Below are 20312 nucleotides of genomic sequence, written 5' to 3'. Positions count from 1 at the left end.
CATAACTTCCTTGTTTTTGTACTCTATGCCTCTATTAATAAAGCCCAGAATCCCGTATGTATTCTGCCAAAATGTATCACTTCACACTTCTCTGCGTTAAATTTCATCTGCCACGTGTTCGCCCTTTCCACCAGCCTGTCTATATCCTCTTGAAGTCTATCACTATCCTCCTCACTGTCCTCTACACTTCCAAGTTTTGTGTCATCTGCAAATTTTGAAATTGTGTCCTGTACACCCAAGTCCAAGTCATTAATATATATCAAAAAAAGCAGTGGTCCCAGCACTGACCCCTGGGGAACACCAGTGTACACCCCCCTCCAGTCCGAAAAACAACCGTTCACCACCACTCTCTGTTTCCTGTCACTTAGCCAATTTCCTATCCATGCTGCCACTGCCCCTTTTATTCCATGAGCTTCAATTTTGCTGACAAGCCTATTATGCGGCACTTTATCAAACACCTTTTGAAACTCCATATACACCACATCAACCGCATTGCCCTCATCGACCCTCTCTGTTACCTCATCAAAAAATTCAATCATGATTTGCCTTTAACAAATCCGTGCCGGCTTTCCCTAATCAATCCACACTTGTCCATTGACTATTAATTCTGTCCTGAATTATCGTTTCTAAAAGTTTCCCCACCACTGAGGTTAAACTGACTGGCCTGTAGTTGCTGGGTTTATCCTTACACCCTTTTTTGAACAAGGGTGTAACATTTGCAATTCTCCAGTCCTCTGGCACCACCCCTGTATCTAAGGATGTTTGGAAGATTATGGCCAGTACCTCCGCAATTTCCACCCTTACTTCCCTCAGCAACCTAGGATGCATCCCATCTGGACCGGGTGATTTATCTACTTTAAGTACAGCCAGCCTTTCTAGTACCTCCTCTATCAATTTTTAGCCCATCCAGTATCTCAACTACCTCCTTTTTTACTGTGACTTTGGCAGCATCTTCTTCCTTGGTAAAGACAGATGCAAAGTACTCATTTAGTACCTCGGCCATCCCCTCTGCCTCCATGAGTAGATCTCCTTTTTGGTCCCTAACCAGCCCCACCCCTCCTCTTACTACCCGTTTACTGTTTACATGCCTGTAGAAGACTTTGGATTCCCTTTTATGTTAGCCGCCAGTCTATTCTCATACTCTCTCTTTGCCCCTCTTATTTCCTTTTTCACTTCTCCTCTGAACTTTCTATATTCAGCCTGGTTCTCGCTTGTATTATCAACCTGACATCTGTCATACGCCCCCGTTTTCAGCTTCATCTTACTCCCATCTCTTTCGTCATCCAGGGAGCTCTGGCTTTAGTTGCCCTACCTTTCCCCCTTGAGGGAATGTACCCAGGCTGGAACTGAACCATCTCCTCTTTAAAGGCCGCCCATTGTTCGATTACAGTTTTGCCTGCCAATCTTTGATTCCAATTTACCCGGGCCAGATCCCTTCTCAATCACTGAAATTGGCCCTCCTCCAATTAAGTATTTTTACTCTAGATTACTCCTTGTCCTTTACCATAACTAATCTAAACCTTATGATATTATGATCACTGTTCCCTGAATGTCCCCCACTGACACTTGCTCCACTTGGCCCACCTCACTCCCCAGAACCAGATCCCACAATACCTCCTTCCTCGTTGGGCCGGAAACATACTGATCAAGAAAGTTCTCCTGAACACATTTCCGAAATTCCTCCCCCTCTCTGCCCCTTTACACTATTACTATCCCAGTCTATATTAGGATAATTGAAGTCCCCCATTATCACTGCTCTATGGCTTTTGCACCTCTCTGTAATTTCCCTGCAAATTTGCTCCTCTATCTCCTTCCCACTAGTTGGTGGTCTATAGAATACACCCAGTAGTGTAATGGCACCTCTGCTGTTTCTTAACTCTAACCAAATAGATTCTGTCCTTGACCCCTCCAGGACATCGTCTCTCTCCAGCACTGCAATATTTTCCTTAATCAATATTGTCACCCCCCCCCCCCACTCCTTCCTTTCCTTCCCTATCTTTCCTGAACACCTTGTATCCAGGAATATTTAGACCCCAATCCTGCCTTTTTTTGAGCCAGGTCTCCGTTATCGCCATTACATCATATTCCCGTGTGGCTATTTGCGCCTGCAGCTCTCCGACATTGTTTACCACGCTTCGTGCGTTTACACACACGCACTCTAAACCTATCTTAGACCTTCTCGTATTCTCTTAGTCTGATCCCACCTAATACCGTACTGTTTCTTACTCTAGTGCTATCTTTCTCTCCCGATCCTTTGTGCACCTTGTTTCTCCTTTCCAATGCTACATCCTGGTGCCCATCCCCCTGCCACATTAGTTTAAACCCCTCCCCCACAGCACCAGTGAACCTCCCCGCGAGGAGATTGGTCCCAGCTCTGTTGAGTTTCAACCTGTCCGTCTTGAATGGCCTCCTGCTGTTCCCAATTACCTTCCCGTTGAAGTGGAATTTCACCTCCCCGAGTGCTATTCCACTGCCTCACCAGCCCAAAATCCAGTCGAATTTTAATGGTTAATTTAATGTGGAAATTTACTGGAAGCTTTCATTTTCCACCCAGTGCTCACTCTGCACTCGGGGCTAATTAGCTTCTCAATCTTTGGCAAGCTGCTGCTGTATGGGGGAGGTTGGCCGTACGACATCACTATCTAATTTGCATACTCCCACTCTAAGTCTGAACGAGCAAAGCAGCGCTCAGAGTTAAAGCTACAGTCCCTCGACATTTTCCTTTCCTTGATTTTGTGCAATTGATTCTGGCCAACAAAAATGAAACTACTTCTAGTCTCGACTGGGGAGTTTGGCGTACCTTTGGAGAAGGTTGTGGTTTCAAGCCGCACTCCAGGCCTGGAGCAGAAAGGATTCCCCTCACCCAGCTATCTGCTGTGGGGCCGATATCATTTCAGAGCTTTAAGGCACGAGGTCTGATTTTAACGTCCTTGGAGTGGCAGGCTATAGGGGTCACACCCAACCCCCTGTGCTCGCAGACGTAGATTGGTTCCCTGCCCAACAGCGCCTCGATTTTAAAATAAGCGTCCTCGTGTTCAATTCCCTCCATGGCCCTCGCCCCCTCCCTAACTCCGTAACCTCCTCCAGCCCCTACAACCCTCCGAGATCTCCGCGCTCCTCCAATTCCGGCCTCTTGCGTATCCCCGATTTCCATCGCTCCGCCATTGGCGGCCGTGCCTTCAGCTGCCTGGGCCCTGAGCTCTGGAATTCCCTCCCTAAACCTCTCCGCCCCTCTCTCCTCCTTTAAGACGCTCCTTAAAACCGAACCACTTTGACCAAGCTTTTGGTCACCTGTCCTAATATCTCCTTATGTGGCTCAGTGTCAATTTTTTGTTTGATAATCGCTCCTGTGAAGCGCCTTGTGACGTTTTACTACGTTAAAGGCGCTGTATAGACGTACGTTGTTGTTGCTGTTGTTGCTGTTGTTGTTGTTGTTGTTGTTGTTGTGACATCCGCCCCTTTTGACATCCTGCTCGATTTTCCTTCCCGTTGATTTTATAATCATCGAAGCCGATCCACTGCTGCCCACGTTCCACCATCGCTGAAAGTTAAAACTAGCCTTAAAGTAAATAGTTATTTATTGGACAATTAACCTCAGTCATTGTATTTTTCCCTGTCGTTGGTGTGAGTTCAGGCAGTGTTTTAACACTGAAATCACCCGGGGTCGGGGGGGGGGTCATTTTACCTTTTACCGCCGGGGCGAAAACCGCTTGATAGCGAATTGGCAGCCTGCTTTACAGAGAATCATGGAATCGTACAGCACAGATGGAGGCCATTCGGCCCTTCGTGCCTGTGCCGGCTCTTTGAAAGAGCTATCCAATTAATCCCACCCTCCCCCGCCCCAATTCCCTTTTGGAAGTTACTATTGAATCTGCTTCCACCGCCCTGTCAGATCATAACCACTCGCTGCCTAAAAAAAATGGTCTCCTCATCTCCCACCACCCCTGGCTTTACTGTCCGATATTCTGTCGCACTGGCTTCTAATCAGTCATGGTTTCAATTGCTATCACTCCTCTTTCACCAGGCGGTAAAAGTTAAAATGGCCTCTCACCATTGCGATCTCACCGTAGGGATGCATTGGACGTTCCCTTGAGTTTAGAAGATTAAGGGGTGATCTAATTGAGGTGTTTAAGAAGATTAAAAGACTTGATCGGGTGGATAGAGAGAAACTATTTCCTCTGCCGGGGAAGTCCAGAACAAGGGGGCCTAACCCTAACCTCTCGCATCTGGAACACTCTCCCCCCAAACTCTCCCAAAAAGCTGTCGAGGCTGGAGGGGGGGGGGGTCAATTGAGAATTTCATAACTGAGATTGACAGGTTTTTGTTGGGTAAGGATAGTGAGGGTTACAGAACCAAGGCGGGTAAATGGAGTTAAAGCACAGATCAGCCATGATCTAATTGACTGGCGGAACAGGCTGGAGGGGCTGAATGGCCTCCTCCTGTTCCTGTGGAATTGTTTTCCCCGAGCGGTCTGGGAGGAGGCACGGTGTCACACGGCTACAATTTGCGGCCAAGCCTGTTTCTATTTGGCCTGCTGTTTGTTCTTGTTATTGTGATTTGTGGAATTCATTTTATTTTTTTGGAAAAGCGCTTTTAAATTGTCACTGGGTGCGGGCACGTTTTGATGTGATCACCGTGGGTAACGGTGGGAAACTGTGCCACTCCCTCCCAGCCTCACATCATGTTGATCAGGGCAGACACGCAAAGCAAAAACGGACAGCCTTTTAAAGGAGGAAGGTCTGTGCAGACAGCATGTGTCGGAGATGTTAATTGAATTGCAAAGTGACGGGCTGGTGTGAGATATTCTGCTCCTGGTGTTAGTTGTAAGTCTGATGATTATTGTACCTTAATGCACTTATACAGAATGCGGAATGTGACAGGCCTAGCACCCTGGAAACACCATGAAACCAACAAACTTATTAATTTCATTGCCGTCTGTCATTCACTAATGCCCTCTCATGTTTTTTTTTTGACTAATTGCAACTTGTTTTTATTAAAAAGCACCATTAATGTAGCCCCAAAGCACTTTACAGCCAACTGAAGTGCGGTCACTGTTGTAATGTAGGAAACACAGCAGCCAATTTGCGCACAGCAAGATCCCACAATCAGATAATCTGCTTTTAGTGATGCTGGTTGAGAGATGAATTTGTCCCAGGGGGGGTGAACTCCCCTGCCCTTCTTCGAAATAGTGGCCGTGGGATTCCCCCTGCGAGGGCTGACGGCATCTCCGACAGTGCAGCACTCCCTCGGTATCGGTACTGGGAGCATTGGCCTGGATTATGTGCTCAAGCCTCTGGAGTGGGACTGTGAACCGGTGACCGTCTGACTCAGAGGCGAGAGTGGTACCGCTGAGCCACGGCTGACACCATTGTGGGGGGGCAGGTAGTGGGGAGAAGTTTCACGGGAGAGTTGGGTAGATGTCTGAAGGAGTGGGCAATTGTGAAGGGTTCGTTTCTGGGACCAACAGATAGACTGGAGACTCTGTTCCAGTCTTGCCCTTTCCTGTGTCGGTAATCCCGGTTGACTCGCGTGAAGCTGGTATATGAGTGGGTAAAAGTGTTAGCTCATTGAACAGGCTTCCTCCATTTAAGTTCCATGTTGCCTCTTTCTTCCCCCCCCCCACTCCCCAACAGCCTGAAAACCTGCTCCTCGCTTCCAAATCTAAAGGAGCCGCCGTGAAGCTTGCGGACTTTGGCCTTGCCATCGAAGTTGAAGGGGACCAACAGGCCTGGTTTGGTGAGTTGTCCATCATTTGTTGAAGAGGTAAAGCTCCAATCGGTCCAGACAGCGTTTCAAACACAGGGGGCCAAATAACCCGCGTTCCCGCCAGCAGACGGCCAAAGGCCCGAGACTCCCGCCCACCTATCACATGACCCCGTTGACCACCACCCCCGGCCGACTTCCAGGTTCGAGGGTCAACCAAATCATTCGGGCGGGCATCAGTCCACACAGCAGGCGAGGAGGGGGCGGCTGCGGAATTGGTGAGTCCTGCCAGAGACTCACCGATGTCCATGGCGTCCAGCGTTGCCATGGTTCACATGACAGAAAATACATCATGTGACGAATCTTTCCTCATTTGCACGACGATATAATAGGCATATAAGGGTACGGTTAGTGCACTAGTTGTGTTACTGGACTAATCGTCCAGAGAACATGAGTTCAATTCCCACCGTGGGCAGTTTGAGAATTTGAATTCAGTTTACAAAATATCCAGAAATAAAAAGCCAGGATCGGTAAAAGTGACCGTGAAGCTGTATTTGTTCTCCGAATATGGGCGTCACTGGCAAGGCCGGCATTTATTGCCCATCCTCTAGTTGCCCTTGAGAAATCTGAGTGGTTCACTAATGTCCCTTTAAGGAAGGAAACCTGCCGTCCTTACCCGGTCTGGGTCTATAGGTGACTCCAGTCCCCACGCCAACATGGTTGACTCTTAACCACCCCCTGAAGTGGGCCTAGCAAGCCCCTCAGTTGTATCAAACCACCATCTCAAGGCAACTAGGGATGGGCAATAAATATTGGCCTCGCCAACGACGCCCATGTCCCGAGAACGAATATATTAATAAAAAGACCGCGCCCACACATGGGCGGACGTATTATGCACCCGCCCCCTTTTCAAGGGGAAATTTTGATTGGCGGATAAAAGGGCGGAGCCTGGCAAAGCCAGATCTTGCCAAAAAGTTCCCTCTCGGCTTCTCTCTTGGCTCCAGATTATGGCCTCTTTATTTTAAAAATTTTTTAAATTCGTTCATGGGATGTGGGCGTCGCTGGCGAGGCCGGCATTTATTGCCCATCCCGAATTGCCCTTGAGAAGGTGGTGGTGAGCCGCCTTCTTGAACCGCTGCAGTCCGTGTGGTGAAGGTTCTCCCACAGTGCTGTTAGGAAGGGAGTTCCAGGATTTTGACCCAATAACGATGAAGGAACGGCGATATATTTCCAAGTCGGGATGGTGTGTGACTTGGAGGGAATATTCAGGTGGTGTTGTTCCCATGAGCCTGCTGCCCTTGTCCTTCTAGATGGTAGAGGTCGCGGGTTTGGGAGGTGCTGTCGAAGAAGCCTTGGCGAGTTGCTGCAGTGCATCCTGTGGATGGTACACACTGCAGCCACAGTGCGCCTGTGGTGAAGGGAGTGAATGTTTAGGGTGGTGGATGGGGTGCCAATCAAGCGGGCTGCTTTATCCTGGATGGTGTCGAGCTTCTTGAGTGTTGTTGGAGCTGCACTCATCCAGGCAAGTGGAGAGTATTCCATCACACTCCTGACTTGTGCCTTGTAGATGGTGGAAAGGCTTTGGGGAGTCAGGAGGTGAGTCACTCGCCGCAGAATACCCAGCCTCTGACCTGCTCTTGTAGCCACAGTATTTATATGGCTGGTCCAGTTAAGTTTCTGGTCAATGGTGACCCCCAGGATGTTGATGGTGAACAGGAAGGCTGAACAGGAAGCGGAAATTCGGGGTCACTGGAAGTTGAACCCGCCCGAGCCGAACCGCCAGGTCACCCCCCCTCACCCCCACCCCCAAGGTTGAAAATGACCCCCATTATGTTTATCCCTTGATAGCTCCATTGGTAAAGGCCGCGGCTACTGGGGACCTGGTCTTCTACTGAGTCAGCCCAGTGGGCCTCAAACGCTCTCCGGGTAATGGAAGGGGTTAAATCAGCCAGGATCCCACTCCTGGGGGTGCACAGGATGACGGACACACGCACTCCAGCTTGGCTGCGATTTTCCCCTCCGCTCCACCCCATAGTTATAGGTCAGTTCGACAAGGCAACCAATAATTCTAATGATCAAGAACAATTAGTTACACACAGTAACAAGGCAGTAAGTACAAAAGATGCATTTTACACCAATCCTTCGGCAAACAGGCAATCATGTCTTGAAACTCTTTGCTTCTGTTCCGCCTCTTCCCCCTTAAGGCAGTTCTTTATATATCCCCGACCCCATGCGGTAACCACAGGACGATGACATCGCCCGCTGTAGCCCCTTTAATCCATATATGGACATGCTTCCATTTTGTTTCTCCCTGACGTTTTCCAGCAGAGACAACTGCAGTAAGTCAGTTTAGGGTTACATAGACATTGTCAAGGCTCGATGGCCTTTTGGGCTCAGTACCAGAGTTAGAATCATAGAATCTTGCAGCACAGAAGGAGGCCATTCAGCCCATCGTGCCCGTGCCGGCTCTTTGAAAGAACTATCCAATTAGTCCCACTCTCCCTGCTCCCCATAGCCCTGTAAACTTTTTCCTTTCCAAATATATATCCAGTTCCCTTTTGAAAGTTACTATTGAGTCTGCTTCCACCACTCAGGCAGTGCATTCCAGATCGTAACACCTTGCTGCATAAAAAAAAAATTCTCCTCATTTCCCCTCCTGCTTCTTTTGTACAAAAGCAAGGAAGTTATGCTGAATCTTTCTAAAACAAAAAAGAGTTCCAGATTTCCACTTCCCTTTGTGCGGAAAAGTGCTTCCTGACATCACCCCCAAACGGCCTCAGCTGGAGTATTGCCTCCAATTCTGGGCACCGCACCTCAGGAAGGATGTCAGGGCCTTAGAGAGGGTGCAGAGGAGATTTACTAGAATGGTACCAGGGATGAGGGACTTCAGTTACGTGGAGAGACTGGAGAAGCTGGGATTGTTCTCCTTAGAGCAGAGAAGGTTAAGGGGAGATTTGATAGAGGTATTCAAAATCATGAAGGGTTTTGATAGAGTAAATAAGGAGAAACTGTTTCCAGTGGCAGGAGGGTCGGTAACCAGAGGACACAGATTTAAGATAATTGGCAAAAGAATCAGAGGGGAGATGAGGAGAATTTTTTTACGCAGCGAGTTGTTATGATCTGGAATGCGCTGCCTGAAAGGGTGGTGGGAGCAGATTCAATAGTAACTTCCAAAAGGGAATTGGATAAATACTTGAAGAGGGAAAATTTACAGGGCTACAGTGAAAGAGCAGGGGAGTGGGACCAATTGTATAGCTCTTTCAAAGAGCCGGCACAGGCATGATGGGCCGAATAGCCTCCTCCTGGTGCTGTACCCGATCCGCTATTTTAACCTGAGACCTGAATGGCGGAGAAGTGGTGGCTTCCTCGGCAGCCCAAACCTGCAAGGAACAGGAACCAAGGCCACTGGACCAATGTACCCAAACCTCCCACACAGGAATCTTTCAGGAAAGAAGGGTGGGGGGGACATAGGAACAGGAGGAGGCCATTCAGCCCCTCGAGCCTGTTTCGCCATGATAGTATGAATTATCTTAAATCTGTGTCCTCTGGTTACCGACCCTCCTGCCAGTGGAAACAGTTTCTCCTTATTTACTCCATCAACACCCCTTCATAATTTTGAACACCTGTATCAAAGATCTGGGCTGGACACCCACCCACGTCTTCAGGAGCAAACTGAGGCATGTAGAGATGCCCAGACTGGACTGCAATTCACCGCAGGAAAGGTCAATGAGATTGATTAATATTAGGGGCTGGTCAATAAATTTCAACCGCAGGCAACAGACCGACAGCATCCTGAGCAGTAAAGATTCCGACATCATGTAAAGGATTAACAGTTGGGATATTAAAGGGAAGGTTAATGAGATACATGTCACTGTCATTAAGGAGAGATTAATCTCCGTGCGAATGTGACGCAGAAGATTACATTCCACGTCAAGTAACGCGGAACATACACTGAGCTGACTGGAAATGAGTCGAAGACTCCAGCTCCTGAACGTTTATGTAAACCAGTTGTCTGGGAAACGGTACAATGCCCATTCGTGCCTCCGTTATCCTTCTCCCTCTTTTACTTTAAGAACGTAGGAACAGGAGGAGGCCATTCAGCCCCTCAAGCCTGTTCAACCATTCAGTCAGATCATGGCTGACCTGTACCTCCATTCCATTTACCTGCCTCCGCTCCACATCCCTTGAAATCCTGAACCAACAAAAATCTATCGGTCTCAGTCTTGAAAGATCCAGTTGACCCCCAGCATCCGCAGCCTTTTGGGGGAGAGAGTTCCAGATTTCCACTCCCCTTTGTGTGAAAAAGTGCTTCCTGACATCACCCCCGAACGGCCTAGCTCTAATATTAAGATTAGGTCCCCTCCTTCTTGATTGCCCCACCACAGGAAATAGTTTCTCTATATTTACCCGATAAAATCCTTTTAACATTTTAAACGCCTCAATCAGATCACCCCTCAATCTTCTCTAACTAAAGTGGTAAACAGGGGAATGTCCACGGATGTAGTTTGTATGGACTTCCAGAAGGCACTTGATAAGGTTCCACTTAAGAGACTGTGAGCTAAAATTAAAGCTCATGGAATTGAAGGCAAATTATTGACCTGGTTAGGAGATTGGTTAAACGGTCTGTAACCTCATGGCCCGGCATATTCCTCACTCAACCATTACCAACAAGCCAGGGAATCAACCCTGGTTCAATGAGGAGTGTAGAAGAGCAGCACCAGGCGTACCTAAAAATGAGGTGCCAACCTGGTGAAGCTACAACTCAGGACTGCATGCATGCTAAACAGCGGAAGCAACATGCTATAGACAGAGCTAAGCGATTCCACAACCAATGGATCAGATCAAAGCTCTGCAGTCCTGCCACATCCAGTCGTGAATGGTGGTGGACAATTAAACAACTAATGGCAGGAGGAGGCTCCGTGAACATCCCCATCCTCAATGATGGCAGATCCCAGCACGTGAGTGCAAAAGACAAGGCTGAAGCGTTTGCAACCATCTTCAGCCAGTAGTGCCGAGTGGATGATCCATCTCAGCCTCCTCCCGATATCCCCACCATCACGGAAGCCAGTCTTCAGCCAATTCGATTCACTCCACGTGATATCAAGAAACGGCTGAGTGCACTGGATACAGCAAAGGCTATGGGCCCCGACAACATCCCGGCTATACTGTTGAAGACTTGTGCTCCAGAACTAGCTGCGCCTCTAGCCAAGCTGTTCCAGTACAGCTACAACACTGGCATCTACCCGACAATGTGGAAAATTGCCCAGGTATGTCCTGTCCACAAAAAGCAGGACAAATCCAATCCGGCCAATTACCGCCCCATCAGCCTACTCTCAATCATCAGCAAAGTGATGGAAGGTGTCGTCGACAGTGCTATCAAGCGGCACTTACTCGCCAATAACCTGCTCACCGATGCTCAGGTTGGGTTCCGCCAGGACCACTCGGCTCCAGACCTCATTACAGCCTTGGTCCAAACATGGACAAAAGAGCTGAATTCCAGAGGTGAGGTGAGAGTGACTGCCCTTGACATCAAGGCAGCATTTGACCGAGTGTGGCACCAAGGAGCCCTAGTAAAATTGAAGTCAATGGGAATCAGGGGGAAAACTCTCCAGTGGCTGGAGTCATACCTAGCACAAAGGAAGATGGTAGTGGTTGTTGGAGGCCAATCATCTCAGCCCCAGGACATTGCTGCAGGAGTTCCTCAGGGCAGTGTCCTAGGCCCAACCATCCTCAGCTGCTTCATCAATGACCTTCCCTCCATCATAAGGTCAGAAATGGGGATGTTCACTGATGATTGCACAGTGTTCAGTTCCATTTGCAACCCCTCAAATAATGAAGCAGTCCGAGCCCGCATGCAGCAAGACCTAGACAACATCCAGACTTGAGCTCATTAGTGGCAAGTAACATTTGCGCCAGACAAGTGCCAGGCAATGATTATCTCCAACAAGAGAGAGTCTAACCACCTCCCCTTGACATTCAACGGCATTACCATTGCCGAATCCCCCACCATCAACATCCTGGGGGTCACCATTGACCAGAAACTTAACTGGACCAGCCACATAAATACTGTGGCTACGAGAGCAGGTCAGAGGCTGGGTATTCTGTGGCGAGTGACTCACCTCCTGACTCCCCAAAGCCTTTCCACCATCTACAAGGCACAAGTCAGAATACTCTCCACTTGCCTGGATGAGTGCAGCTCCAACAACACTCAAGAAGCTCAACACCATCCAGGACAAAGCAGCCCACTTGATTGGCACCCCTTCCACCACCCTAAACATTCACTCCCTTCACCACCGGCGCACTGTGGCTTCAGTGTGTACCATCCACAGGATGCACTGCAGCAACTCGCCAAGGCTTCTTCGACAGCACCTCCCAAACCCGCGACCTCTACCACCTAGAAGGACAAGAGCAGCAGGCACATGGGAACAACACCACCTGCACGTTCCCCTCCAAGTCACACACCATCCCGACTTGGAAATATATCGCCGTTCCTTCATCGTCGCTGGGTCAAAATCCTGGAACTCCCTTCCTAACAGCACTGTGGGAGAACCTTCACCACACGGACTGCAGCGGTTCAAGAAGGCGGCTCACCACCACCTTCTCAAGGGCAATTAGGGATGGGCAATAAATGCCGGCCTTGCCAGCGACGCCCACATCCCATGAACGAATAAAAAAAAAGAAGGCAGAGAGTAGTGATAATGGGTATGTACTTGAGTTGGAAGGAAGTGACTAGTGGTGTCCCACAAGGATCTGTGCTAGTGCCTCAACTATTCAACATATTCATTAGTGACTTTGATAACACAATAGAGAGCCAGATATCGAAGTTTACCGATGACACAAAATTGGTAGTTTAGATGGGAGCATAAAATTACAAAGAGACATTAATAGATTAAGTGAGTGGGCAAAACCGTGGCAGATGGATTTCAACGCAGGTGAATGTGAGGTCAACCAGCTTGGACCAAAAAAGGATCGATCCGAGTATTTTTTAAATGGTGAAAAGCTCGGAAAAGTGGAGGACCAAAGAGATTTAGGGGTCCGTGTACACAGGTCACTAAAATATAGTGATCAGGTACAAAAAATAATCAAAAAGGCTAATGGAGCCCTGGTTGGACCAGACCTGGAGTACTGTGTACAGTTCTGGGCACCACACCTTAGATAGGATATATTGGCCTTGGAGGGAGCGCAGCGCAGATTCACCAGAATGTTACCAGGGCTCCAAGGGTTAGATTATGAGGCGAGATTACAGACACTAGGCTTGTATTCCCCGGAATATAAAAAGGATAAGGGAAGATTTGATTGAGGTTTTTGGATTTTGAAAGGAATTGATAGGGTAGATAGAAAGAAACTATTTCAGCTGGTGGGGGAGTCTCGGACAAGGGGACATAACCTTAAAATCAGAGCCTGGCCATTCAGGAGAGAAGTTAGGAAACACTTCTTCACACAAAGGGTGGTAGAAGTGTGGAACTCTCTCCCACTAAAAGCAGTCGATGCTCAATTAATAAATTTAAATCTGAAATCAATTGATTCTATTAAGAGATATGGAGCCAAGGCGGGTGGATGGAGTTAGGATACAGATCAGCCATGAATGGCGGAACAGGCTCAAGGGGCTGAATGGCCTCCTCCTGTTCCTATGCCCCCCCCCCCACTTCTTTCCTGAAAGATTCCTGTGTGGGAGGTTTGGGTACATTGGTCTGGTGGCCTTGGTTCCTGTTCCTTGCAGGTTTAAGGGATATGGGCCAAAGGCAGGTATATGGAGTTAGATCACAGATCAGCCATGATCTTATCAAATGGCGGAGCAGGCACGAGGGGCTGAATGGCCTACTCCTGTTCCTATGTCCCCCCCCCACCCTTCTTTCCTGAAAGATTCCTGTGTGGGAGGTTTGGGTACATTGGTCTGGTGGCCTTGGTTCCTGTTCCTTGCAGGTTTGGGCTGCTGAGGAAGCCACCACTTCTCCCCCGTTCAGGCCTTAGGTTAAAATAGCGGATTGGGTCTTGATGACAGCATCAGAGTCTGATTTGCATATTTAAAGAGGACCCCCGCAGTCTTGGGGCAGGTGCGTCCTTGCCACCTGCACTTTAATATCGAGGCGGGGATGAATCCTTCCACTCCATTCTCTATAAGAAAACAGCCTCAAGAGTTTGTAAAAGTCACAAATTGTGACTTCCGCGGGGTTGGCTGTGGGGGGAAAGTCCGAATGGACTGGAGACTAGGAAACTGAATCCCTGACCGGATATAAACAGAGCACTCAGTGTAAACCCAGCCAGAGAAAAGGGCAACACTGCCTCTGGCAGCCGTGTTTATATTTGCCTCTGGCGGAGCTAGAACAACAACAACTTGCATTTATATAGCGCCTTTGACGCACTAAAACGTCCCAAGGCGCTTCACAGGAGCGATTATCAGACAAATATTGACACCGAGCCACATAAGGAGATATTAGGCCAGATGACCAAAAGCTTGGTCAAAGAGGTAGATTTTAAGGAGCGTCTTAAAGGAGGAGAGAGAGAGGCGGAGAGGTTTAGGGAGGGAATTCCAGAGCTTAGGGCCCAGGCAGCTGAAGGCACGGCCGCCAATGGTGGAGCGATTAAAATCGGGGATGCGCAAGAGGCCAGAATTGGAGGAGCGCAGAGATCTCAGAGCGTTGTAGGAGGCTACAGAGATAGGGAGAGGGGCGAGGCCATGGAGGGGGTTACAGTGATAGGGAGGGGCGAGGCCATGCTACAGTTTCAGAGGGAGCATTCAAGCAGCAACTTCATGAGATGGTTGCTGCTCCTCAGATGTTTAGGGTTGCCAACCCTCCAGGATTGTCCTGGAGTCCTCCCTGAATTAAAGATTAATCTCCCGGACATTCCTGCAAGCAAACCCAGGAAAAAAAATTGTAGGGGCCTTTTCTTCTGGTGTTTCGCTTCTGATAGAGCAGTTTCTGGAGCGCAGAGGATTGTGGGTATGGTGGCCACCATTATTGACCGATTGACGTGTCGGAGTGACCAATGGCGGGAGCGTGGGGGCGGGGCTGGTTGGCGGCAGGAGGTCATGTGATGAAATCTCCCGGAACCCGGAGCCCGAGGTAGGTTCAAACTCTGGTCTGCGCTGAGTTCTCTGATGTCAACATCGAATACAGGAGTTGGGATGTCTTGTTGAAGTTGTACAAGACATTAGTGAGGCCACACTTGGAATACTGTGTACAGTTCTGGTCACCCTATTATAGAAAGGATATTATTAAACTAGAAAGAGTGCAGAAAAGATTTACTGGGATGCTACCGGGACTTGATGGTTTGACTTATAGGGAGAGGTTGGATAGACTGAGACTTTTTTCCCTGGAGAGTAGGAGGTTAAGGGGTGATCTTATAGAAGTCTATAAAATAATGAGGGGCATAGATAAGGTAGATAGTCAAAATCTTTTCCCAAAGGTAGGGGAGTCTATAACGAGGGGGCATAGATTTACAGTGAGAGGGGAGAGATACAAAAGGGTCCAGAGGGGCAATTTTTTCACTCAAAGGGTGGTGAGTGTCTGGAACGAGCTGCCAGAGGCAGTAGTAGAGGCGGGTACAATTTTGTCTTTTAAAAAGCATTTGGACAGTTACATGGGTAAGATGGGTATAGAGGGATATGGGCCGAGTGCAGGCAATTGGGACTAGCTTAGTGGTATAAACTGGGCGACATGGACATGTTGGGCCGAAGGGCCTGTTTCCATGTTGTAAACTTCTATGATTCTATGATTCTAACTAGGGCAGCGTCCCCCCAAGCTAAGGAAAGGTGAAATCTGTCAGGGTTCCTGCTCCCTGGTCCCTGTTGCTCTGCGCTAATGCGTGGACAGCATCAGATCCGGCTGCGACGCCCACCGTGAGGCCACAGCCTGGACGCACACACATGAAGAACGGCTATTTGGATGAGTTACCAGGTGCTGCCTGTGCCTTTGCAACCGTAGTGCAAGGGAATTCATCAGGATTCAGCAGCTTCAGGGCAGGGCAGAAAACCAGAGTAAAAGAAACAAATCTCCCCGACATCAATCCACCTTCATACAAATGATCGATGTAGAAACCAAATGAGGCTCTTCCAGATAAGTGAAATTACTGATCGGACCAGGTGCATGCCTCACAGCTGTTGGCATGTCCAGCTGCACATGCGTTAACATCTTAAAAAGGATATAGAGGCACTGGAGAAGATGCAAAAAAGATTTACCAGGATGATACCCAGAACTGAGAGGTTATTCCTATCAGGAAAGATTGAGCAGGCTGGGTCTTTTTTCTCCAGAAAAGAGAAGGCTGAGGGGTGATCTGATCGAGGTCTTTAAGATAATGAAAGGGTTTGATAGGGTAGACGTGGAGAAAATGTTTCCACTTGTGGGGGAGACCAGAACTAGAGGTCATAAATATAAAGTGGTCACTAATAAATCCAATAGGGAATTCAGGAGAAACGTCTTTACCCAGAGAGTGGTGAGAATGTGGAACTCACTCCCACAAGGAGTAGTTGAGGCGAATAGCATAGATACATTTAAGGGGAAGCCAGATAAACACATGAGGGAGAAAGGAATAGAAGGATTTGCGGATAGGGTGAGATGGAGAAGGGAGGGAGGAGGATCGTGTGGAGCATAAACACCAGCATGGACCAGTTGGGCCGAATGGCCTGTTTCTGTGGTGTGACTTCTGTGTAATGTGTGTTCATTCACAGATGGAATCAACACTGTGCTATGCAAATATTCACACCAAGCTATGTGATAGCCGTACAACAGAAACATGCAACTGTATCAGGGCAATCTGATGTAAGTGCGTTCTGGCTCCATAAACACCTCACAGCTGTTTTTAGAACCAGAGGTGGCATCTGTCCAACAACAACAACAACTTGCATTTATATAGCACCTTTAACGTAGCAAAACGTCCCAAGGTGCTTCACAGGAGTGTAATCAAACAAAATTTGACACCGAGCCACGTAAGGAGATATTAGGACAGGTGACCAAAAGCTCGGTCAAAGAGGTAGGGTTTAAGGAGTGCCTTAAAGGAGGAGAGAGAGAGGTAGAGAGGTTTAGGGAGGGAATTAATTCCAGAGCTTAGGGCCCTAGGAAGCTGAAGGCACGGTCCCCAATGGTGGAACGATAAAAATCGGGGATGCGCAAGAGGCCAAAATTGGATGCGCGCGGAGATTTCGGAGGGTTGCGGGGCTGGAGGAGGTTACAGAGATAGGGAGGGGGCGAGGCCATGGAGGGATTTGAACAGGAGGATGAGAATTTTAAAATCGAGGCGTTGCTGGACCGGGAGCCGATGTAGGTCAGCGAGCGCAGACCGTTCTCCTCCTAACAGCGGAGGGAAAGCAGCAATGGGCAAATTTAGGATGGATGAGGGTGAACAAAGTAAACTGAGCGTCGCTCAATTTAAGCTGCCCGAGAACATCTCTTCCTTTCACTCTTTCTCCTTGTGTTTCCAGGTTTTGCTGGCACTCCTGGCTACCTCTCTCCCGAGGTGTTGAGGAAGGATCCCTATGGGAAACCCGTGGATCTGTGGGCCTGTGGTAAGTAGTGTTCCAGACGATGATCCCCCCCAGAGATTGTACTCTGTGTGAGTTTGTACCAGTCACCGAGCCAAAAATAAAGTGCATGACAGTGAGAGTGAAGGTCGTCACAAATATTTGCACAGCAAGTCTTCGTTGTGCAAAAAGAAAAATAATATTTGTGACTTCACCACCCCTTCTGTGTAGATGGAGGTCTTTGTTATTGTAGAACTGGGAGTCTCGTGGGTGACAATGTGGGTCCCAAGGGTCATGAGGTGATATGTCCTGTGTGTATCTAAAGCTTGCTTGCACATCGACTATATTTACACAGGAGTCAATGGTCATTGGGTCCCTATTAAGTGTCGGCCGTTGCTCAGTGGGCAGCACTCTCTCGCCCACGAGTCAGAGGTCGTGGGTCTGAGTCCCACTCTAGACATCTGAGCCCATAATCCAGGCTGACACATCACTGCAGTACTGAGGGAGTGCTGCACTGTCAGAGGTGCCGTCTTTTGGATGAGAAATTAAACCGAGGCCCCGCCTGCCCCCTCAGGTGGACGTAAAAGATCCCACGGCCACTATTCAAAGAAGAGCAGGGGAGTTCTCCCCGGTGTCCTGGGCCAATATTTATCCCTCAACATCACTGAAACAGATGATCTGGTCATTATCTCATCACCCCTCCCTATCTCTGTAACCTGCTCCAGCCCTACAACCCTCCGATCTCTCTGCGCTCCTCCAACTCTGGCCTCTTGGTGCATCCCTCACTCCATGCGCCCCACCATTGGCAGCCATGCTTTCAGTCGTCTCGGCCCTAAGCTCTGGAATCCCATCCCCAAAACTCTCCACCTCTCTCTCCTCCTTTAAGACCCTCATTAAAACCTACCTCTTTGACCAAGCTTGTAGTCACCCCTCCTAATGTCTCCTTCCTTGGCTCAGTGTCTTATTTTTGTCTGATTACGCTCCTGTGGAGCACCTTGGGGTGTTTTCCTATATTAAAGGGGCCATATAAATGCAAGATATTGTTGATGGATGTGGCTTAATGCAATCCCCTGAACACCAACATCCAACACTACAATGTGTTTCAATAACCTTAGTTTCCAGAGATGATGTGCCTACGTTTCTCCTGTCTTAAACTGACATTATGGAGTCAATGAATCCCTATTGTAGTAATTAGTGTTTTCATTTACTGAACACCTGAACACCCATCTCCACTAACAGTGTATCATTGTTAAATAGTTTGTTCTTAAATTGTCCTTGTGTTTCCATCTCCTTCCCCGTCATTGCTCCTCTCCCGAAACCAATCACTTCTGCTGGGGTCCGGACCCTTTGATGCTCCTGTACCTCATCCAGGTACATCATAGAACGATCACCACAGCAACCAGGGCCATTGTACCCAGACCAGTACAGTGTATGTAGTTACGGTGAGGGACCAGAGGATCATGAACTTAAATGGAATTGAATTCACCGGAAAAAATGACCATGAATTGACGGATTTTGTTGTAAAACTCCGACTGTTCTTCAATTAATGTTCGTCAAATAAAAAAAGACCCTGTCATGGGCTCTCCCCACCCATTTAATCTCCTCTCACAGCCCGTGTACACTCTCCCCTATCATGGACTCTCTCCCACCCATTTAATCTCCTCCCACAGCCCATGTACACTCTCCCCTATCATGGGCTCTCCCCACCCATTTAATCTCCTCCCACAGCCCATGTACACTCTCCCCTATCATGGACTCTACCCACCCATTTAATCTCCTCCCACAGCCCGTGTACACTCTCCCCTATCATGGACTCTCCCCACCCATTTAATCTCCTCCCACAGCCCGTGTACACTCTCCCCTATCATGGACTCTAACCCACCCATTTAATCTCCTCCCACAGCCCATGTACACTCTCCCCTATCATGGACGCTCCCCACCCATTTAATCACCTGAGGGAAAGTTCTGTAATTGCGAGGGTGTAAATCGGTCAGGGGTTAAATCAGGGGGGGTGTAAATCGGGGGGGTAATTCGGAGGAGTTAATCGGGAAGGTGTAAGTTGGAGGGTGTAAATTGGGGGGTTTAATTGGGGGGGGGGGTGTAAATCGGGAGGGGGTAAGTCAGCGGGTAAACCGGGTGGGTAAATTGGGGGGTTAATCGGGGTGTAAGTCAGGGGGGTAAATTGGAGGGGTTAATTGGGGTGTGTAAATCAGGGAGTGTAAATCAGGGGGGTTAATCGGGGGGTGTAAATTAGGGAGTGTAAATCGAGGGGATTAATCGGGGTGTGTAAATCGGGGTGTGTAAGTCGGGTGGGTTAATCAGGTGGGGTTAATCGGGGTGTGTAAGTCGGGGGTGTGGACATCTGGTAGTGTAAATCGAGTAGTGTAAATCGGGGTGTGTAAGTCGGGGGGGTTAATCGGAGTGTGTAAATCAGGTAGTCTAAATTGAGGTGTGTAAGTCGGGGGATGTGAATCGGGGTGTGTAAATCGGGTAGTGTAAATTGGGGTGTGTAAGTCGGGGTGTGTGAATCGGGGTGTGTAAATCAGGTAGTGTAAATTGGGGTGTGTAAGTCGGGGGTGTGAATCGGGGTGTGTAAATCGGGTAGTGTAAATTGGGGTGTGTAAGTCGGGGGGTGTGAATTGGGGTGTGTAAATCGGGTAGTGTAAATTGGGGTGTGTAAGTCGGGGGGTGTGAATCGGGATGTGTAAATCGGGGGGTGTGAATCGGAGTGTGTAAATCGGGGTGTGTAAATCGGGGTGTGTGAATCAGGCTGTCGATTCACCTGTTTTTTTTGTGCAACTCACCAGGAGGAATTTCACATCCTGGTGAGTTTGCTGATTAATTAGAGGGACTTCACCTGGAATTGTTGAAATAAATTCAATAATCTTTCATTTTGCTTCACTCTGCTCAATTAAAATATTCTTTAAGAATTAATTTCCCCAATGAGAAATGTTTGGGGATCTTTTAATGTATCCGTCAACCTCATTACCCTGCACTGAAATGATATTAAAATCTTATCCTGCAGAAAGATTGAAATGGCTGAGGAGCTTGGAGCAAAGTAAAGCAGATCTCAAACCTCCCACAAGTTATCCAGAGAATGACACGGCTCCTTTGTTTGGCAGACAACATCAAAGGGTTTAGTGTCCCTCCT

At 48.4% G+C, this 20312-nt stretch overlaps 1 protein-coding gene across 1 annotated transcript in view; it reads left to right on the top strand.

Annotated features, from left to right (window-relative positions):
• The window catches only part of LOC137332272 (calcium/calmodulin-dependent protein kinase type II subunit alpha), a 203414-nt gene that overhangs the window by 127610 nt on the left and 55492 nt on the right, over positions 1-20312 (top strand). The window contains exons 7-8 of the mRNA XM_067995978.1: positions 5634-5736; positions 17123-17206. Of these exons, the coding sequence (XP_067852079.1) occupies positions 5634-5736; positions 17123-17206 (187 nt within the window). The remainder of the gene's footprint in view (positions 1-5633; positions 5737-17122; positions 17207-20312) is intronic.

The sequence above is a fragment of the Heptranchias perlo genome, chromosome 14 (genome assembly GCF_035084215.1).
Source record: "Heptranchias perlo isolate sHepPer1 chromosome 14, sHepPer1.hap1, whole genome shotgun sequence".
Lineage (NCBI taxonomy): Eukaryota > Metazoa > Chordata > Chondrichthyes > Hexanchiformes > Hexanchidae > Heptranchias > Heptranchias perlo.
Note: the sequence above shows the minus strand (reverse complement) of the source record. Positions and strands in the feature narration are given on the sequence as shown.